The sequence below is a fragment of the Mandrillus leucophaeus genome, unplaced genomic scaffold (assembly GCF_000951045.1).
Source record: "Mandrillus leucophaeus isolate KB7577 unplaced genomic scaffold, Mleu.le_1.0 Scaffold118, whole genome shotgun sequence".
Classification (NCBI taxonomy): Eukaryota; Metazoa; Chordata; class Mammalia; order Primates; family Cercopithecidae; genus Mandrillus; species Mandrillus leucophaeus.
This window is the reverse complement of record NW_012100098.1, coordinates 940,435-960,418: the sequence shown is the minus strand read 5'-3', so window position 1 is coordinate 960,418 and position 19,984 is coordinate 940,435. Positions and strand designations below refer to the sequence as shown.

The 19,984-nt window shown below is 53.1% G+C and overlaps 1 protein-coding gene across 1 annotated transcript; it reads right to left on the bottom strand.

The window, feature by feature from the left end:
* Positions 1-10,007: 10,007 nt before the first annotated feature.
* Positions 10,008-19,214, bottom strand: KRT71 (keratin 71, type II). Its single transcript, XM_012002040.1, has 9 exons — positions 18,704-19,214; positions 16,093-16,307; positions 15,356-15,416; positions 14,782-14,877; positions 14,234-14,398; positions 13,939-14,064; positions 12,386-12,606; positions 11,659-11,693; positions 10,008-10,839 (listed from the first exon to the last, which is right to left on the bottom strand). Exons 1-9 carry the CDS (start codon positions 19,148-19,150, stop codon positions 10,628-10,630), a joined length of 1,578 nt encoding a protein of 525 aa, XP_011857430.1. The 5' UTR covers positions 19,151-19,214; the 3' UTR covers positions 10,008-10,627.
* Between the last annotated feature and the right edge of the window lie 770 nt (positions 19,215-19,984).

Genomic DNA, 19,984 nt, shown 5'->3' with positions numbered 1-19,984 from the left:
ACATCATCTCTATCTAGATTCCGCTGCGGCCAAGGGAGCCTTCTCTTTCTCCGCAACACTCAGGAGACCCTCTTTCACCTTCCCCGTCTCCTCCCCTGGCCCTGCCTCGCACCCCTGCCTGCCCTTCCTTCATTGTGAATTCTGCTCCTGGAAGCTCCCTCCAAAAGGTGGCCTCCTCCTGAGGACCACTTTTCACCTCACTTACTTGCCCACTCCACAGACCTCGCTGAGCACCACTGTGTAGCTGCAGGCATTGGACTAGGTCTGTGGACCAAGTGGGCAGGCAGCCTTCACCATCCGCTGGGAAATCCGCCAGCATCCTCTGTGTGTGCTTTACTGCCCCAGCGCTCTCTATGTATTTGAGGGTTTTGTCCACTGGTCTCAGATCGAGAGCTCACTGTGGATTGGGGCTCTGAGTCTACCTTCCTCAGTACCGACTTTCCCTCCCCATCCCTCCACATTCCCTTGCCCCGAGGCTCAGCAGGAGCTGTGCCCTGTGCTGACTACCAGGCTCAGGTGCTCACTCTCTGGCTGAGGGGAGGAAGAACTGGGGCTGGAATTACACCCACCCTTTGGCTACTCTTTGATAGCAGTGAGCCCTCAAATCCATGCCTGCTCCACCCTGCGGTCTGGTGAAGCGCACACCACCTTCCCCAGCCTTCTCCTGGTTTCTGGAGGGGATTGGTCTCCCAGCAGCTCAGTGGCCTCATTTCCCAGGCAACTGGCTCTGCCCAGTGCTGCTTTTGTCCACTTTTGGTTCTTCCCCCATCGATGGCTGCTAGATACAGGTTCTCACTCTGGAAAGGCCAAGGAAGACAAGATGGCAGCTTGCAGGGAAGAGTCTGGTTGGTGAGGCATGTGTCTGTCCTAGAATATGACACCACAACGGGGATTTCTCTGAGGTCGTTGCCCTGGCAGACAAATGTAGACATTTCCTGAGAGGCCCAGCTCCTGTGGGGAGGCAGTGGAAACCAGCCAGATGCACACCTTCCCCCCAGATAGTCCCAGAGGGCTCAGTCTGAGAGAAATGGATTCTGTCTGTCTTCCCAAGGCCCCAAAGCCTTCTTAGTTGGCAGAGAACTGTGGCGCCTTTTGTGTAGAATCTTGACAGAGTCTACTCATTGAAGAGAAGAGGGGCATGTCAGATAGGCTTATCTCATTATGACCTCAGCAGGGAGCACAATCTAAAGACAAAGGATTTGCTCTGAAAATAGCTTTGGCCTGCTCAGGAATTCTGTCCTGCACTGCACCCTACACCCTCTCCACTCCCTCCAGGAAATGAGCATGGCGGGCCCCACTGCTGGGGGACAGCTCTAGATGAAAGTGGAAGGGACAGAGGAGACAAGACCTTGAGTTTCCTCCCTGAGGAAGCCAATCCAACCTGGAAGTTCTAACCCCCAATCCTGGGGTTCACCTTAGCAAATTGAGCTCCAGCTTGTGAGTCAGTGGGGCAGGTGCCTCCAAAGGCCTCCAGCACCATCGATTACTTGCTGAGGTCAGGTTCCAGAGCCCAGGCTAGCCTTGGGCTGGGCAGCAGGTTGGCCCCAGGCTTCCTTCCTATCCTAGGGGAAGGCCCCAGGTCTTCCCCTTCCTTCCTTCCTTCCTTCCTTCCTTCCTTCCTTCCTTCCTTCCTTCCTTCCTTCAGGCTTAGGTCCAGCCTGCAGTTGTTTTCCATGGACATGAATCCTAAGATGACTGAGGCAGGCTCTGTTTCCAAAACTCTCCTGAGGGCTGAGGGCAGGAGCACGTCAATCAGGCTTGAGTCTATACTCCCTGGTCCCATTCATCTTGCTCTGAAGCAGAATTGGCCTTCAACCAGCCTGGGAAGCATCTCTCATCAGGCACGTGGCTGGGCCCTAAGTGACACTAGCTGCCTGGTCGCAGACATGATCCACCTTCCTCTGAAAGTGCAGTGGCTGTGTCTCCCTTTCACCTCCCCTTCCTGTAGCGCCGCTGTCACACTGTGCTTGCTGGGAGGCACCAGCAAAATGGAGCTCACCACGCACGCACTAGACCCACAGTTCTCACGGCCAGCGTGTTCTTCCTCACTGTGAGTTGAAATCTGCCTCCCTCTAACATCCACTTCCACGTCGTTGTTCTGCTCTGCGGAGTATCAGAGAAGAGGATCAGACTCTGACAATTATTTACAGGTTTGTGGGCATTTCTTGGTCTCCCTCCTCCAACTCCAAGGACACCGACTTCTAGGGAGAAGACGTGGTTAAATCCCAGGCTGCCTGCATTGGCAGCTTCCTGACCCAGATCCTCACAGCCCTCAGGAGTATCTGCAGCCCTTGCCACTAACGCAAGCCCAGTCTGGGATTGCTGGCCTCTCCAGCCGTGCCCCTTCAGCCCTCTTTCACATTTATATGACTCAAATATTTCCCAAGCTACGGTCATTCAGGGGCCACCATCAGAAGTTTGCCTGTATCCACAAACCACTTGTCCTATTATTTTCTTTAATATGTATCTTGTTTAATTGGCTAGTACCTAGTCATATTTACCTGGTATATTTGTTTGATAAGGAAACTCTGTTAACTACTGACTTACATATCTTCCAGTATACATCAAAATCATGCCATGACCATAACACAGGCTGTGCCATGCAACCTGAAGTGATTTTGTGTGCCCGCAGCAGCATACCCTTTCTGCCAGGTAGCTTGGCTTTGCCGCATCTGCCCTCCCCTCTGCCCCTCCTCAAGCCTTGGCCCCAGAGTCTTTCTAACATACCTCTGGGCTCCTCCTTTGAGTAAGTAGTTTTAGACATAGACCTTTCCTGTTTCCTGGGTCCCTGTTCATTCTCCAGCCTAGAAGGCCAAGCCTTTCCCTTGCTCTCTTATCTCAGGCCTCTTCTCCTGCCGCACAAGGAACCGCCTCTGCAGCACTTAGAAGAGGGCTGGGTTGTGGAGCCAGGGTCCACGCCTGGGCCGACTTAAACCTCTGAGTGTCCAGTTATGTGCCTGGATGAACACACACCCCTGGCGCAGAGTCAGGGTGACGTGGGGGAATCTGTAATGACACCATCGAGGGGCTGGAAACCACAAATGAGCACTTGGAAAGTCGTACTGCAGCCCTTAGAGGGTGAGAGGGTGAATGTGGCAAACTGCAACTTCTGACCAGGCCGTCAAAACAACAGGGGTTGTGGGCGGTTCAGCCCGGGTGTGTTGGGAAAGGGGGAGAGGGCTGTGGTGCCCCACCCTACCCCACCCCACCTGTGATAGGTGCTGCCTACTGAGAGATGCTGGGAACCATTCTCGCCACCCTCTGGCAAGACCTGGGACAAATACCTGAAAAGCTTCTCACCCTTCTCACTTCTAGCGCACTTGGTTCCTCCCTGGGTCACGGGGCCCCTTGCTTGGTTTTGACCATCTCCGCAGTTCCTGCCCAGTCCTACCGGCTGACTCCAGCTTCGCTCTTTTCCCTCCCAGACCCTTATTGTTGGCCCCACACAGAGTCTCCCTCTTCTCTGGAAGCCCTAAGGGCCCTTGCTACTCCAGAACTTGGTTCTGTGTCTTCAGGTGCTGGATCTGGGACATGAGAGGGAGGCAGTAAAATTTCTCTCTCCCTAGGTAGGAGAGAATGTGGCTGGCCACTTCACCCTGGTGGCCCTAAGCATGTTTCATAGTCCCTCTGGCCCTAAATCTCCTTATTAATATAAATTGGTGTGTGTGTGGGGGGGTGCTAATAGGATTGTTGAGTATTTAATAAGGAAATATCCTTAAAGAACGTAGCTCATGGCCTGACACACAGGAAGCCATCAATGAACCATAGCGATGATCCCTATTCCCACCTTCAAGGTTTATCTCCATGTTTATTCCCGTTCCCGTCTCCTTGACGGGCTCTGCACCTCTCCTTTCCTATCCCATCCTCCTGCCCTTTGACACCGGAAGCTTGGCCTGGGTGCCTGGTTCTCCCCCAGTTGGTGTCCCGAGTGTAGGCACTGTCTCCAAAGTCCCCTTAGACTTGGTCAAGAGGGGCCCCTGCCTTGGGCCTTCCAGCTTCCCTCGTTCCACAGAGCAAGGAGTCTGCAGGGCCATAGGTGCATGCTTGGGTTAATTCTTGAGTCCCCAGTGAACCCCTAAAAATTACCCACAGTTTCTAGGGTATGTATTATTATATCTAATAATGGTAATAATTTATTGTTATAGCTAACATTTATTGAGGTCTTACTATGGACCTGGGATTTTATGTCTCAAACAAAATGATGCAAAGTATTTATTATTATTATTATTATTATTACTGTTATTGTTATTATTATCCTCACTTCTACAGAAGCGAAAAGAGACACAAAAAGATTAAAGAACTTGCTTAACGTGGCAGCTCTACTGGAGGCTGAGCCCAGAGCCAGGTCCCTGACCCATGCAAGGCATCACTCCTGCAGGATCGTCCTCACCGTCATCATCGCCATTCTTGTTTCTGACAGTCAGGAGCTCCTGGTATTTTTCCACATGCTTCCCTTTCTCCATCTCTCTTGGTGATTTTCTGAACGGTGTGCAGTTGACAGCGTGGTCATATTCCATCATGTAGATGAGGACCCTGAGGTACAAAGAGGTGGCATGGAAAATGCTGAGACAGGGCGCAGATTTGATGCATTTCTCAGTAGTCTGAAGCAATTGAGAAAAGTAAGTGCAATGCAGTAAATCTTTCATGGGGCTAGCTTGACTTCATCTAAAGGGCTGAGCTTAGTCTGAGAGAATATTCTTCCTACTGTTAAACTGTCCTTTTCTTTTATGCAATTATGACAGTAGTGGATGGTGATTGTTGCACTCCCAATGTCCAATTTTGGCAAAATGAAAGGCTGGCTCTCTGCAGCTCCAAATCAGCCCCAGCAGCTGATGTGAAACGCTGCTTGATGATGGTGGACTCCCAACGTCCGACTCTAGTGGTCTGGAGGCTCTGGGGCTGGCTCAGGGCTCCTTCACTGCACATCTCTTCCAGCCAAAGCATTTACCCAGGGACACTTACGCTGCTCACAAACATGAAGGATGCTCAAAGGTGGTGGCCCTGCTGCCTCGCACTGAGTTGGGAAAATGCCTTCCATTACCCCGACCATGGATTAAGGGGTCTCAGATCCAGAGAGCCCTGAGGCTGAGCTGGACTTGCCTGCGAGGATGTGCAGAAGGAATGCCGCAGCCTTTCTGGCTTCAGAAGGTGCAGTGTCTCCACCAACTCTTTTCCAAACCTGCCTCAGCCTGCATGGGGCCCCTTTCCCTGGTACTCACTTTGTTTGCTTGAAGGAGAAAATCGAGAAAGAATCTTTCCTCTACCCTCCCTTGTCCCAGCCATCCCTAAAGCAGTCCAGTGTTATGATTCATCCACCTTTTATTTGCTTCAAAGATTTTCCATGGCAACTCAGAGGCCCCTCTCTTCCCATTTGGCTGGATTCCAAGACCATCAAAGATCTATTAAAAAAAAAAAAAATCAGGACTGAGTGAGGGCAGCTGGTTCCCATTTGGTTCAGCTGTGATCCTGAAGTTTCTGTGTTATGATGTAGCCTTCATTTCTGCATCATCAGTGGATTTCTCTACCACTTTCACTAGCACCAGCCATGGGCCGCAATTGTACTCTAATCAAGGACGGAGAACAAGAAATAGTTACAGCAGAAACCTGGGCTTGAAAATGCATCTCTCCTTGAGCTGGCACTGTGAGAAGGCCACGGCTGAATGAGGGGGCATTAGAGAGTGAGCCTCGGGTCAGGCTGCGGGCCTGGGAAGGCCAAGGGTAGGGCCAGCTGGGGAGAGAGTCCTCATTGCTGGCCGTGGAGGGAGTGAGCTGTTGGGAGCAAGGGCCTGTGTGGCTGGAGGGTGGAGGTCAGATGTAAGGTAGAACTTTTCTGTAAAGGATGGGAGACATGAGGATGACCAGAATGGCCGTCTCCAGCCTGCTGGGCCACCACACCAATGTCTGAAGAAAGGCCAGCACCCGGAAGAGGCCACTTGCACGGCTGGCGCTGTCTCCTCTCTGCCTCTCCAGACCCTTCGTGCTGGTCTCAAGTTTCATTCTGATGCTTCTGCTCCCAGTTTACTCAGCTGGTCTCAAGTTTCATTCTGATGCTTCTGCTCCCAGTTTACTCAGCTCAGGATAAGCTGCCCATCCCAGCCTGCTCCAACCTCTCTCCCTCCAAAGTCACGCCCACCCTCCGCATCCCAGCTCCACCTCAGTCCACCACCTCCTGTCTCTCCCACCTCCTCCCTGTCCCCATTGCTTCCTGTGGGACCCACACCTCCTCCACTGCTCTGGCCACCTCTGAACCAGGGCTTCAAGGAAAGCAAAAGTGGAGCTGGGTCCTAGGCACTGTTCAGACGCCCCCAACACTGAGAGGATCCACCTCCATGGCCTGGAAGTGACAATGGGCCACAGCCTCTGCAGGCAGCCTGCAGTAGGAAAGCCCAAGGAAAAGGGACCCAGCCAGTGCCTGGGACCCAGAGACATCAGGCTTTGGCTGATGGAATATGACAGAAGTGCCAACAGAAAATGGGCAGGGAGCCTGCAGGGCATCATGGGAGGGTGAAAAGTTGCAGCCGCTGGAGAGGCAGGGGCAGAGTTCCCATCCGGGGAGGCAGGGCAGTGGTGTGGAAAGAGTGTGGGTTATGGAGAGACAGACCTCACTGGATTCTGGCTCTGCAGCCCTGGGGTTAGTATGTCTCTGCCTTGGGAATAAGAACACCCGCCTCAAAGGGATGACACAGGAGCTGTGCCCAGGCTCCAGAGCCTGGCCCATGGAAGGTGCTCCATAAACATCAACTTCCATTTCCCCTGCCCGGTACTCTGGGTTTGAAGTGCAGGACAGGCCATGGGGGCGAGGCTCTGCAGATGGAGAGAAGTAGTTGAGCAGTGGCCAAGGCTGGGAGGCCTCCACCACCTCGGCAGGACCCCCAGGTGCCATGGGGAACCTGCTGCTCTCCTCAGTCCCAGAGGTGTCCTGAGGGTGCCAACCTCCATGTCTACAGCCAGCTTGACCCCCAGCAGCCCCTGATAGTTCCGCTTCTGTGCTGCTGTGTCTGGCTTGGCCTGCTGCAGGCACCCTCCAGCTGGGTGTCCCAAGGACCAGCTCCTGTCAGTGTCTGCAGGGAAAGCCTGGCGTCAGAACTGCAGGGAAAGCCTGGAGTCAGAAGAGAGACAGGCCATCGGCTCCTGCTGAGTGCAAACGTGTGCCAGGCACATGCTGGGAATATGAAGGTGAAGGCAATCCAGTCTGTGGTCACTGACACTGGGAGAGATGCCAGAAAGGACCGGTAAGTCCTTTCTGTTGGAGTAACTGGAAGAGAGAAGGGCTGTCTCCCAAGCAGCACTGTCTGCACTTGAGGAAACAGACTCTACAGCAAACAAACTATGACTCCTCTCCTCCTCTCCCAGAGTCCTGCAACCACAGCCCCCTCTGCCTTTGGATACCTTCCTCACCCCGCCCCAGCCCAGCAGCCCTGCCCCAGGCTCCCTCTTGCACCAAGCACTCCTGCTCAATGAAGCTGTCCAGTTGCTTGTAGTGTTGTCTTGGGCCAGTCTCTGTCCCCAGCCCAAGAGATGCTCCACCTTGGGATTGACTCACTGACATTTTGTTCCTGCTGGTAAACTATACGGAGCATTTCCTGCTATATAGTACAGAGGCCACCCCACATCGGGACACCCGGGTCTTGTGAAGAGTCCCTGCAGCACTAGTCCTCTTCCACATTTACCCTGTGATTGCCTCTTTCTGGAACCTTCCAGGTGGGAGAAGCAGGCAGGTGGCAGCACTTCCAAGGCAAACTCCTGTCCAGATTTGTGAGTCGGAGACCTACACCCACTCTCCTCCCCGTGGCCCCCTAAAAGGCAGACAATACACAGGGTATCCTTGAGGTCTAGCCCAGGGTGGCTATAGATAGGCTGGGGCTCTGATCCTCAATTTTTTCATCTATGATAATGGCCATAACAACAGTCCTTCACTCCCAGAGCTGTTCTTAGGCAATGGGTATGAAAATGTTTGTAAACTGTAAAGCAACAGATAGGCACCCATCAGAAGAAAAATATGTACTATTACTTCCTCCACTGGTTACTGTGGCAGACATTACTAACCAATCAAACCATTCTTTCCATCTGTATCTGGATGCTACCACAGCATCCCCCAAATCACAGTTTAGGCTGATGGCTCCCAGCTCTGGCTGCTCATTAGAACCCCTTTGTTGACTTTTAAAATATACCAGTCAGTGCTTAGGCCCTACTTCCAGTAGCCTTACTTAATTGGTTTGGAGTAGAGGCTTAGACATCAGTATTTTTCTAAGTTCCCGGGTTATTTTTTAGTCTGTGTAAACAACTACTACTCTTGGCAGCCATGATCAAATTACCACACAGATTCACATGGTGGCCACCTTGCCTGCTAGTCATTGTCATTATTCCCTTTCCTCAGATCCCTCACTTGCTCCCAAAATTGTCCATCAAGCCCTGAGCTCTCATGCTGGAAGCTGTCAAGCTGATAGCTCAGGCCCCTACCATGGGCCCCAGGGCTGGGTTTCTGAGTCTCCTGCAGGAGGCTCCAGTCTCCAGCACTTTGTTTCGTGGCTCTAGAAAACAGACTCAGAACCCAGGATAACCCTGCCCACTCAGGAGACCTCTGTGAGCCCTGGAGCATAAAAGGAGTTCTTCCCTCCCTCCTCAAATCTGCGTGATAAACCAGCATCATCTAGAGAAGCTTCCACCTCCCCATTTGGAATCTAGCCACTTCTTTTAGCCTCTCACCTGGAAAATTATTTCTGCTATCCAGCCTCGGTCCCTACTGTTGCAAAGGCAGGAGGCTAGCAAAGGCAGCAGGTGTGCATGGTGCCTTCACTGAAGAAATGGCAATGTCTGTGCCCAGTACTGAACGCACACACACACATGCATGTACACACACACACGCCTCACCTTATCAACCAAGCTTGCAAACATGTTGTTGAGCCTTATTCCACTTACCCACCTGCTAGATGGCGGTGCTGATGGGTTGATGACAGCCAGGAGTCTCCAACTCCGACCACCTCCTGGGCAGGGGCTTTTGAGCCTTGCTATAAGTCCCAGTTACTACTCTAAATGTCCTAGATGTCAACTCAGACCATCTGTCCCTTCCTCTGGACCCTCTGTCTTCCTCTTCCATTATACTTGCTCTTCTTGCCCCAAATTCTCATCCTCTGATCCCTCTCTAGCCCAGCCCCAACCCCAGGCCTCCTTGCTCCTCCACGAAACTGAAACCCTCTTCCTTCCCCCAAATGACGTCATTAGTGTGGCTACTGTGAGACTAGATGGCTGCCTACTCACTACAAAGACATTGGTTTCCCACCCACCTGCAAATGCCCTGTGCCTCCTACTCCTCCCCTGCCCACCCCAGACACAGAGCTGGCCTGGGGAGTCTGTCTGTTCACTCTCCTTACACCCCTTGCCAAGGCAGGACTGGCCATCGCCATAGTGGTTCTGGAAGGTGGGATAAGAGTATGTCTGGGGCAGTGCCAATGCCACAGTCACTGAAATTCATAGCCCACCCCCACCCCATGGTGGGACCCCAGCTCACTCCTCCCTACTCCAGCCCCAGCTTCCAATACTTGTTACTTATCTTTCCATCAGAGAGGCCCAGAGTGTGGGACTCCTACCTGCTGACCCCCTCAGGAAGCCAGGCCTCTGAGCAGTGAGGAAAGGCTGGACAAATGCAAATACCTGTGCACTAAGCCCACCTTCCGATGAGGAAAGGTGCAGTCTCAGAAAGAGGCAAGGTCATGTCAGGAACATGACAGTTTGTGCATGTCCATCTGCTGAAGCCTCCAGCCAATACATGCACATGCTTTCTGGGCTTCTCCTTTCCCCCCTCCCCGCTCCTCCTCCCAGACCCTGCTCCACACCCCATTTGCCTCCTGAAAATTAACACAGATGTACAGGCTGCATGGGCAATACACAGTGATGTACTTGTGTGTGTGTGTCTGTGCTTCGTGCATTCATGAATGTACATGGTGTGCGCTCATGTGAGTGAATTGAGGTGCATGGGTGTACTTTGAATACTCAGAGACCAAGCCATCAGATTGTGCTGTTTATTGAGGATGCAACAGAGGAAGACCGTTAAGAATAAAGGAAAAGTGAACAGTCCTGCTCTTCTCTGCTTCTGGGTGCAGGTAAGTGGAGAAAAAGGCCTTGAATTGCACTTGGTCCCACTCAGATCTGAGACTGAGCTAGATGTGGGGGTGGGGACTGGGCCACTCTTGATTGATTGTCCTTCAGTCCTCCCTTTCTTGAACATAGAACCAGCTCCTAGCATAGGCAGGAGCTATGCTAGGCCTCAGTGTGTGCAGGGCCTTGGGCAGAGGCCCAGGGAGCACAGCAGAGTAGTTAGCAACTGAGCCAGAGGCGGGGCAGAAGAGGAAAGCTGGGAGCCAGGACCTGAGCTGGTGGTGTAGCCGGGGGACCGCGGCCAAGGAGTGAATACGGTGTGTGCAGGGAGGAATTTCACCAAGTTTGGTCATCCAGGCCTTCCCAGGCTCAGGAAGACACAGGCTTGGAGAAGTGGGTGGCCAAGGCCAGTGCCAGGTGTATGGGAGCAGGACCAGCAGTGTGGAGATGGAGCTAAGAGTGGGCTGTGGGAAGTACAGTGTGGGATCCAGAGCCAGGTCATGGAATGAGGCGGGGCCCGGGGCAGTCTTCTCTACCGACTGGCTTTCTTGGAAGGGGCACTCAGGCTGGAACCCTTCCCCAGGGTGTCTTTGTAATCGCTGGCACTGCCCCGGCTCCTGCCCTCCCCACCTCTCACGCTGCACACTCCAGAGATGCAGCCGCTGCTGTTGGCCACGTAGCCGCCGCTGACCGTGCTGGGCCGGAAGCCATAGCCACTGCCGCCGCTGGTGCTGCTGATGATGGCTGCAGGAGGAGCCGAAGCCAACACCCACTCAGACAGAGAGCTGGGGAGGCCTCCTTTACCCAGGGCAGACAGGGCTCTTCTTGGAGGAATTGAGGGGTGAGGCACACACCACTCCCTCCCCCTGGGGAGAATGTACCAAAGACAGCTTCCCTCATGCTCTGACCTTGGCTTGCTCAGCTTATACCCAGTCTGACTGAGTCTTGCCCCATTAATGCTCAGTGGCCCAACTCCTTGGTCCAGGTACCAATACGCCTACCTGTCCTCCTGGACACCCACCCACTGCCCTTTCTATTAGCCTTTTTGCTAAACTTTCCAGCCTCCAACCTTTCCCTCCTGCTAGCTGTCCCACAGCAGGCATCTTTTCCAAGCTCTGGTTTAACTCTTTTAGCCCCGCTAAGCAATGTAGTGACCTGATACTGCCAGCTTGACCTCTGAGATCCCTCATTCTCTCACTCCCTCAGCCCTCCCTACTTCCCAAGCCCAGGTCTGATTGCAGTTTGCAAACCTGACCCCCTAAGCCTCACACAGACCCATGCATCATTTTTCTGCAACATGACCCTTGTTTTCCCATGACAATAGCTTTCCCTTGCTGCCATCCCCTAGGAACAGAAAGTCGGAGAGATAAGAATGAAAGAGGCCTGGCCTGGGAGTTAGGAAAGCCAATTCTGGCCATGGCTCTGCCATCTGGCTTTGTGATCTCAGGCAAAGCTTTTCCCTCTCTGGTTCTTAGATCCCTCATCTACACACACAGGGTGTAAATAAGGTCCTTTCCAGTCTGCAGATTTTACAGTTTTAGGTCAAAGCATACAAATACTTACAGATGCTGACAGGGGAGGGAAATTCTCCTGACATCCTGTTAAGGAGAGAAATAAAATAAGAGAGAGAAGTCATTCAGCTCACAGTCTCTTCAAAGCTACTGCCATCCCCAGCCTGATGTGGGGTTTTGAACCCAACAGGCACCTGTTGACATTCCAAATTTCTTTGATATAAATAGAGCCTGAGAAGTTTTGGAGACTACCCCCGAATCTTTGGGGTAACCAGACAACAACCCTAGTTAGACAATAGTTTACAAGAGGTGCACACATGGGGGCAGTGTACCTACCTCCCACGTGTCAGGTCCACACACCAGCCTGCCCATCCCTGTAGAGCCCTGGGGAAGCTGGGGTGGCGGCCCCAGCACACCCTCAACAAGCCCATGTTGCACGTGGACAGATGAAGAAGAGAGAACAAGAATGCCTAATAGAGTAATGGGGTTTTGCAGGGAGCAGGGTGGTGGATATTTCTAGTATGCCTGGGAAGAATGAGCAAATCTTCGTAGCTTTCCGCATAGCACAGTGCCTGCCATGAAACAAGCTCTCACAGTCTATTATGGGTGGATACTCATGTCCACTCATGGTAGTATTATTAATTACTATCATTATTTCTATCCTCATCACCCCACCACTTCCCAAGAACTCGTGTCTTCTGGATTGAGATGTGTTAGGGTTTCTCCTTTGGGTCTTCCCAAACCCCTGGGGTCCTCCTGCCTGGGCACGCCCCACCCACCTGCACTCCTCGCTCTCCAGCAGTTTGCGGTAGGTGGCGATCTCCATGTCCAGGGCCAGCTTCAGGCTCATGAGCTCCTGGTACTCGCGCAGCATCCGCGCCAGCTCCTCCTTGGCCTGGTGCAGGGCGCCCTCCAGCTCGTCCAACTTGGCCCGGGCGTCCTTCAGGGCATTGTCTCCCCGCTGCTCAGCATCAGCAATGGCCGTCTCCAGGTTGGAAGCCTAAGGAAGGAATTGGTGAGGTCGAAAAACTGGGAGGAGCCACTGCGGCTATCCACATCCAAATCCCTCTGGGTCCTTAGAGAGAGGCCCATCTCCACCCTACACACCACCACACTTCTTTTGCAGCCAGAGCCCCTTCTGGGGCTGGCACGTCCCTCCTTAGCTCTAGCCCCATTCCCTGTGTTGGATGTGTGGGTGACGGAAATCATGCAGCCCTGCCCTCCTGAGCGCCACTTTAGTTCAGCATAAAGACATTTATTCAGCCATATTGTACCAAGGGCACAAAATGAATGACAGTAATGCTCTTGAGTTGTTTAGGTCTGGGAGGAGAGATGGTTGAATATGCTGTGGCAGACGCAAGGGCAGCAGCTGCCCAGGAGCATGGCACCACAGGTGAGGGGGACAAGGAAGGGCACACCTCAGGAACAACTATTATTTGCCAAGCACTTAGTGTATGCCAGCACCACCTCAATACTGTACATACCATTGACATAAGTTAGCTCATTTAGTCCTTGCAACACCTTGTGAAGTGAGCAGAAGTAACCTGTCCAAGGTCACGAAGCAGCTAAGTGTTAAAGCCCACAAGAGAATAGAAGGAGCACTGGACTAGGAGTCAGGAGACCTTGATTCAGATCACAGCTCTGCTACTTACCAGCTGTGTAACCCCCTTATTCTCTCTTAGCCTCAGTTTCCTCATCTGTAACAACAGCGAGGGCAACTGCTGCCTCTCAGGGTCTTGGTGAGGATGAAGTGTGATCGAAGAATAGGTGCCGCTGCCATTGTTATCATATATGTACATCTTGTGCCTCACCTACAAGCCGAGGCTATATCCTGTACTCCTGGGAGCCAGTCCTTAACAAGGCGCCTTAATGGGTGCTCCCTGAGCCCATTTCTCCATCTCAGTCATTAACTCCACAGATGTTTATCAAGCTGCGACTATGTGGCAGGCACTGTGCTAGATGCTGGGGAAACAGGGCACAAAGCAGCCACCTCCCTGCCCCCTTTCAGTCTAGTGGCAGTGTCAGTAATAACAGGAAGTGTGACAAGTACAGGGAAGCACAGGTGCAAGGAAGGCACATCGCTCGGGGGAGGTCCTAGCCCAGTGCCGAGGAGGCTTCCTAAGGAGGGGCTTCGAGGCCGAGGTCCTTGGAGTGAGTCAGAGATCAGTAGCCCCCAGGGACGTCCTGCTCCGGGTGTTTGAGGCAGCGACCTCACTGGCCTCCTCTCTTCTCCCAGGCAGCGATCTGGGAAACTGATGTTCTCAGCAGCTCATCTCCCCTCCACTCATGCTCCCCTGCACTTGACCACAGGCCAAGGCCAAGGTGCTCTCACCTGCTTCTTCACGTTCTCGATCTCTGAGCGGATTCTCTGGATGAGCCGAGTGAGCTCCGAGATTTCATTCTTGGTGTTTTTGAGGTCGTCCCCATGACGGCCAGCTGCCAGCTGTAGCTCCTGGAACTGGGGACCCCAAAGCGCAGAGTCATGAACGTGTCGTGGGAGTGCATGTATCTCGGGGTCAGAACACAACAGACACTTACCGGGACACTGCCTCTATTCTGGGCACGATCTGTCCCCGTCTGCTGCCTGCTGGCATCACCCTCCCTGGCCCTGCCTCAGCCCAGCTCACCTTGGTCTGGTACAGGGCCTCAGCCTCGGCCTTGCTCTTCAAGGCGATCTCCTCATACTGGGCGCGCACCTCGTCGATGATGCTGTCCAGGTCCAGGTTCCGGTTGTTGTCCATGGACAGGATGACGGACATGTCGCTGATATGGGACTGGATCTGAGTGATTTCCTGCAGGGGACATACGGAGGTCTCTCAGCTCAACCACTGTCAGAGGCCAACCACCTTCCCCACACAAGTTGAGCAAATTCTGGTGATGCCATTTTGGAGGCTGTGACCCAGGGCTGTTGCCTTCCAGGGTTGTTTGCTTTGTGGCAAAGTAAGTTCCCTGCTGGGCCCAGACAGATTCCCACTGCCGTGTAGCAAGGGCCTGGCCCATTCCCTTCCCACTCAGAGGGTGGAGACTGAGGAGACTTGCAAGGCTGATGCAGGAGATGGATGGCTAACTGAGGGGTCTCACTGAGGGCTGGGGCCTCCATGTCTCCCGCAGCCCCTAGAATAGAGTTTAACCCACCAGCCTTCCCCAGATGAACAGGGTGGACGGACAGACTTACGGCTTCAAAGAGACACCTGAAGAACTTGATCTCCTGGTCCATGGATTCCACCTTGGCCTGCAGCTCCACCTTATTGGCGTAAGCCGCATCCACATCCTGAAAGATGCCCCCACCATCCCCTGTCACTGCCGGTACAGCCAAGAAGACAGCAGCGCCCCTGCCTGGTTCCCCGCGTGAGGAAGGAGTCACTCTCTTCTCTTCACCTTGCCTTGGGAAAGGAGATAAAGGAGCAAAGGCCCAGCCCCACCCCACCCCACTCTGGGAATCTGAAGTGCCTGTGGTGTCTGAGCCGGGTCCCAGGGCTGCAGGGGAGCCCCTGAGTCTTGTCCTCCGTATTCTTCTCCGTGTTCGAACCACAGCCCCGTTGGACATGCAGTCAGGCGTCCTCTCACCAGCACTCTCCCTGTCTTTTCATTCTTTTTTCTGGATAGTCTTTCGTCAAGCTTTTCTCTGCCTTCACCTCACTCTTCCTGAATCAGTTTACCTCGAGAGGGGCTAACAGAGCACCTTAGCAGGCTCCGTTCCTCCAGGTCCCAGGCCAGCCCCCAGGATTCAGGGCCTGCCTTCCTCTCACCTTCTTAAGCAGCACAAACTCGTTCTCCGCTGCTGTCCGCTTGTTGATTTCCTCCTCATACCTGTGGGAATGCGAGGGACCGTTGGTTAATATCTCTCACTGAAAGCCTTTGCTTGCACAGGGCAGAGTTTGAGCAAGGAGCAGCATGTCCATCAGAAGATACAGGTGCTGGGGGCCGCAGAGTACTGGGCAGGGGTGAGTTGGGGAAGGCTTCCTGGAGGAGAGAACATGCTAACCAGTTTGGAAGAATGAGACTGTTGAAGATCCAACTTGGCAAATGAGGAAGGAGCACATGGAGCGAATGCCCTGTGGGACTCTCAGAGGAAGCAAGATGTGAACTGCCCTCCCCAAATTTGAGTACAGCTTTGCAAATGACAAAGTGCTTAACCTGCATTTTCTCAGTTACCCCTGAGAGCAGTCTTGCAGCCAGATGCACTTAACCCTCCTCTTACATGGGAGGAGAACGTGAATGGTTTCCCCAAACAGTCCCTAAACCCAGAGCCGGAGATAACCCTCTGCCCACTGCCCAGCTCACTGGGCATTTGTCCTAAGAGTCAGGCCAGAGGCTGGAGGAGCAGAGAGCAAGTTCCGGAGTTTTGTTGGGGTGATTCTGCTTGGTATGACCAAGAACAATGCCCCCCACCGACCTCCAAAATGTTTAAGCTGGGGTGACCGCCAGGGGTCCCTCAGAGGGACAGCAGCAGTTGTCCAGTTACAGGGGGTCTCCTCCTGCTCACCTCTTCTTGTAGTCCTCCACTACGTCCCGCACATTCCTCAGCTCTGAGTCCAGCCTCACCCTGTCCCCGGACAGCGTCTCCAGCTGCTTCCGCAGGTTGCTGATGTAGCCCTCGAGAATGGGCTCTAGATTGTTCTTGCAGTTGTTCAGGTCCAGCTGCTGCAGCAGCTCCCACTTAGTCTCCAGCACCTGGTTCTGCTGCTCCAGGAACCGGACCTGGAACCCAAATCCCGGAAACTGCTGAACCCCTGTGGTAATAGTCACACGTGTCTCTCACAGGGCATTGTGCAAAGCCTCTATCTGCATTTTCTCCTCACTAGAGCTGAAGGAGGTGGGCAAATCATTACTCTCTGCCGCGGAGAAAAAACTGAGATGCAAAGCAACTTAGCTTCTTTCCAAGGCTCAACAGTTTAAGAAGCAGTGGAGCCCGGAACTGAACCTAGACATGTGTCCCTGTAATCAGTGCATCCAATCACCCAGTGCCCACCATGGCCGCACTAACTCAGGGCATGGCTGTGATTGAAAATACCAGCAGAGAAGCCAGGATGGGTCCATCATTTTGGACAGGTTGACCATCCTGAAGAACAAAGTCTGCTCTTCATTTCAGGGCATATCAGAGCTCACTAAGGCTTGGGCCAAGGGCTTCTAGGGATTTTAAATGCCTGGAGCAGGCACCAGCTTCATCTCTGCTGATAGCCTGTCCTCTCCCTCCTTGGTCCTGCTCCCCAGAATGATCTCTACAACAAGCATGGCACATGGAACACGATGGACAGATGGAGCTCCTGATCCCATTGCAGCCCCTCGCTGAGCCAGGAAACCGACCAGAAGGAGTTGTCCATACACATCTCTTGTTTGGTTTTTGGGGATGGGGAGCACAGTTTTTAAAATGTGACTTCCCTTAATCTACATGAGCACAGCTACTGCTTGAATAAGGTTGTCTTCCTCCAAATCAGAGACACAAGACATGGGAAAACTATCTAAGAATCGGTGTCGAGATGGAATTATTCCCTGAAAAATTGTCTCTAGCTCATCATCCAGCATTTGGTCTGGTTTAATCAGTCCTGAGTTTTCATGTGATCTACAAAGCTGAGCATTAACCACAGAGTAAACCCTGCATCCGAGACACCACAATACACACCTGCACTACTGAACACATCTGGATGCCAAAAGGATTTACCCGTCTTCTCTGGCTGCCTGAGGTTAAGGGACTGAGCTCTGGAGACTGAAATTATTTGGGAACTGTCCAAGCCTTTCAGCCTCCTTCCCCGCCCTCTGGGCAGACCATCTTTATAAACAAGATGTGACTGTCCTCATGTTCATCTTTCTTCCCATGTCTCCAGACTTTATCCCTCAAGATTTTGACCACCTGAGCCAAGAATCAGTCCACTCCCATCCCCCAGACCCCAACTCAGAACACTTTGATCTTGCAGATATGAAAAGGCTTAGAAGAATAAGAAGCCACAGAGCCAGTCCTAGCCCCTGAGGCTGAGCCGAGGGCAGCAGGGACTCCTCCAGGCAGGAAGTGTGAGCTGCAGGAGCTAGCTAAGCTCTGATGGCCACATGACCATCTCACCCGTAGGCTTTGTCCCGGGTTGACCAGTCCTTAGTGCCTGACTGTCACAGAGCCAACACACCCCTCCAGTCTCCTCCTCTGGGTCTGGAGGCAAAAGGTTGAGGGTCCAGCCTCACTCTTCCCTTTCCCCAAATGACCTTGGGAATGCCATTTACCTACATGCCTTCAGTGACTCATACAATAGGGATAATTATTTATTCTCTGCCAGAAGTCAGGGGCCTATCTGGACTGTGTTATCTCTTCAGGTCTCTAGACACCTTTGATTCCTCCCCAGAGCATCCCTTCCCCACCTTCTGGAGATAAGAAATGAAAGTCACAATCACAATCATTTTTGTAGTACTTAGTGTGTGTCAGGCTTGTGACAAGATCTTCACCTGCATTTTCTTTTATAAGCTTGACAACAACCCCAAGACAGGGGTTATTATCCCCATTTTAGAGATGAGGAGATGGAGACACAGACAGGTAAATAACCTTCCCAGAGCCACGCAGCTGGCCAGCGGTGATGCAAGAGCACTGTGGAGTCCCCTTCCCCAGTACCCTCTTCTGCCTCTCAAGAAAGTCTTCAACTGACTGGAGCAAATGCCCACAGCAGACATCGGTGAATCAGAGGGCTTGAAGTGGCCCCTTCCTGCTGCTCCTGATCCGCTGGGCAAGTGACTAGTGGGCAGGACAGCCTGCCAGGGGAGCACAGGCTTCCCTGCTTACTCTGGGTGAGACTGTCTCTCACAGGCCTTTTCTGCACACGGCCTGCAGGCCCAGCAATGGCACCAAGCTAGCCCTCAAGAGGAAGGACCACATCTCTCGCTGGGAGCCCTGAGAAGCCTCTGCCAGTAGAAACTGACCTGCCTCTGTTTTCTCTCTGGAAAGACAACACGGAGAACCTTATACAGGTCACCCTGTTGATGGGTTGTGCCTACCTTGTCCACAGTAAAGGCCTCCTCACACTTAACCTCAATCTCTCCTTCTGTAACAAAACCTTATGTTCCAAGAAGAGAAGAGGAAGGCTGTTCACAGGTTCCCCAGGTCCCGGAAGACCCACCTTGTCGATGAAGGAGGCGAACTTGTTGTTCAGAGCCTTAATCTGCTCTCGCTCCTGGGCACGCACTTTCTGGATCTCGGGGTCCAGCTCCACGTTGAGGGGGGCCAGGAGGCTCTCGTTGACGGTAACCTGGTGGATGCCTCCAGGTGGGCATACAGTTGGGCACACAGGCCCCAGGGCCACACTGCCAAACATGCTGCCAGCAAAGCCGCTGGCCCGGCCCCGGCCAAATCCATAGCCTCCACTCTTCCCGCTGCCACTGGCCACATTGAGGGAGATGCTCCGGGCTCCCCCCAGGTTGTAGAGGCTCCGACTGCCAAAGCCCCCACTGAGCCCTTTGCTCCCTGCCCGGAAGGAGGATGAGCTGCCCCCCGAGAGCACAGCCGAGCAACCGCTGAAGCCCCCCTTGGCAGCAGCTCCTGACTTGCAGGTGAATTGGCGGCTCATGTTGCTGTTGGAGACAAAGCTCAGATGCAGGAGGGAGGAAGGCAAAATCCCAAAAGGTTCTGCTAGTTGTAGTGAGGACTGGCAGGTGCCTTTATATGTGCTTGGCACTGGGGCTTGTGGATGGGCAGTCAAGAGCTTAATTCGTGGGTTTGGCTTGCCTGGGAGCAAGAAGTCATTTTCTCTATGCTGAGCTAGAGATCAAGCCCTCCCCACCTCTGAAACAACATTTAACCTTCAAATTGCTGGGCTTGCAAGCTTTGCTCATGTAATTTGGGTCTTATCTAATTAACCTGCTGTTAGAGTAATTTGCCCCAGGCCCCAGCCTCTCCAGGGGGATGTCACTGGCACTGCGCCATCCCTATCCTGATTAATCTTCTCTGGGTTGTTGGCTTCCTCCTGGGGATACAGCAGATGAAGACAGGATGGACTTTCCTGGACAGTTCAGGACACTGGGTATAGTACCAGGGCCTCCAACTGCTGTTCTCCTCCTTCCTGGAAAGGGACAGATCATTCAGGCATCACCTCTCCCCAGGCCTCCTGGAAATATAACCCATAGAGAGCAGCTGCTCTCACTTACGGGCTATTAGGAGGTAGAGTGACACTCTCCCCAGCATGGGATAGGAGCAGCCCAGGCCAGAGCCAACCATGGGCACTATCCTCACTTCACCCCTCTCAAACACCCATAATAAAGCAGGCTGGAGGCTTCAAACACTGGAGAAAATGACGAGGAGAAAAGGAGGATGGAGTTGGGGCAGGTGGCTGAGAAATTCGGGGACTCGACTGGAAGGAGGTACAGAGAAGACAAAGAGAGAGGCTGGCCCATGGCCTGGAGGG

What these genes read in the sequence shown, in the direction of transcription:
- KRT71 (XM_012002040.1), bottom strand. Translation starts at nt 19,150, where the DNA reads ATGAGCCGCCAATTCACCTGCAAGTCAGGAGCTGCTGCCAAGGGGGGC. An exon ending in GTGGAGGACTACAAGAAGAG is followed by an intron (nt 15,417 to 16,092) that starts GTGAGCAGGAGG and finishes GCATTCCCACAG; the next exon opens with GTATGAGGAGGAAATCAACA. An exon ending in AGTTTGTGCTGCTTAAGAAG is followed by an intron (nt 14,878 to 15,355) that starts GTGAGAGGAAGG and finishes GGCATCTTTCAG; the next exon opens with GATGTGGATGCGGCTTACGC.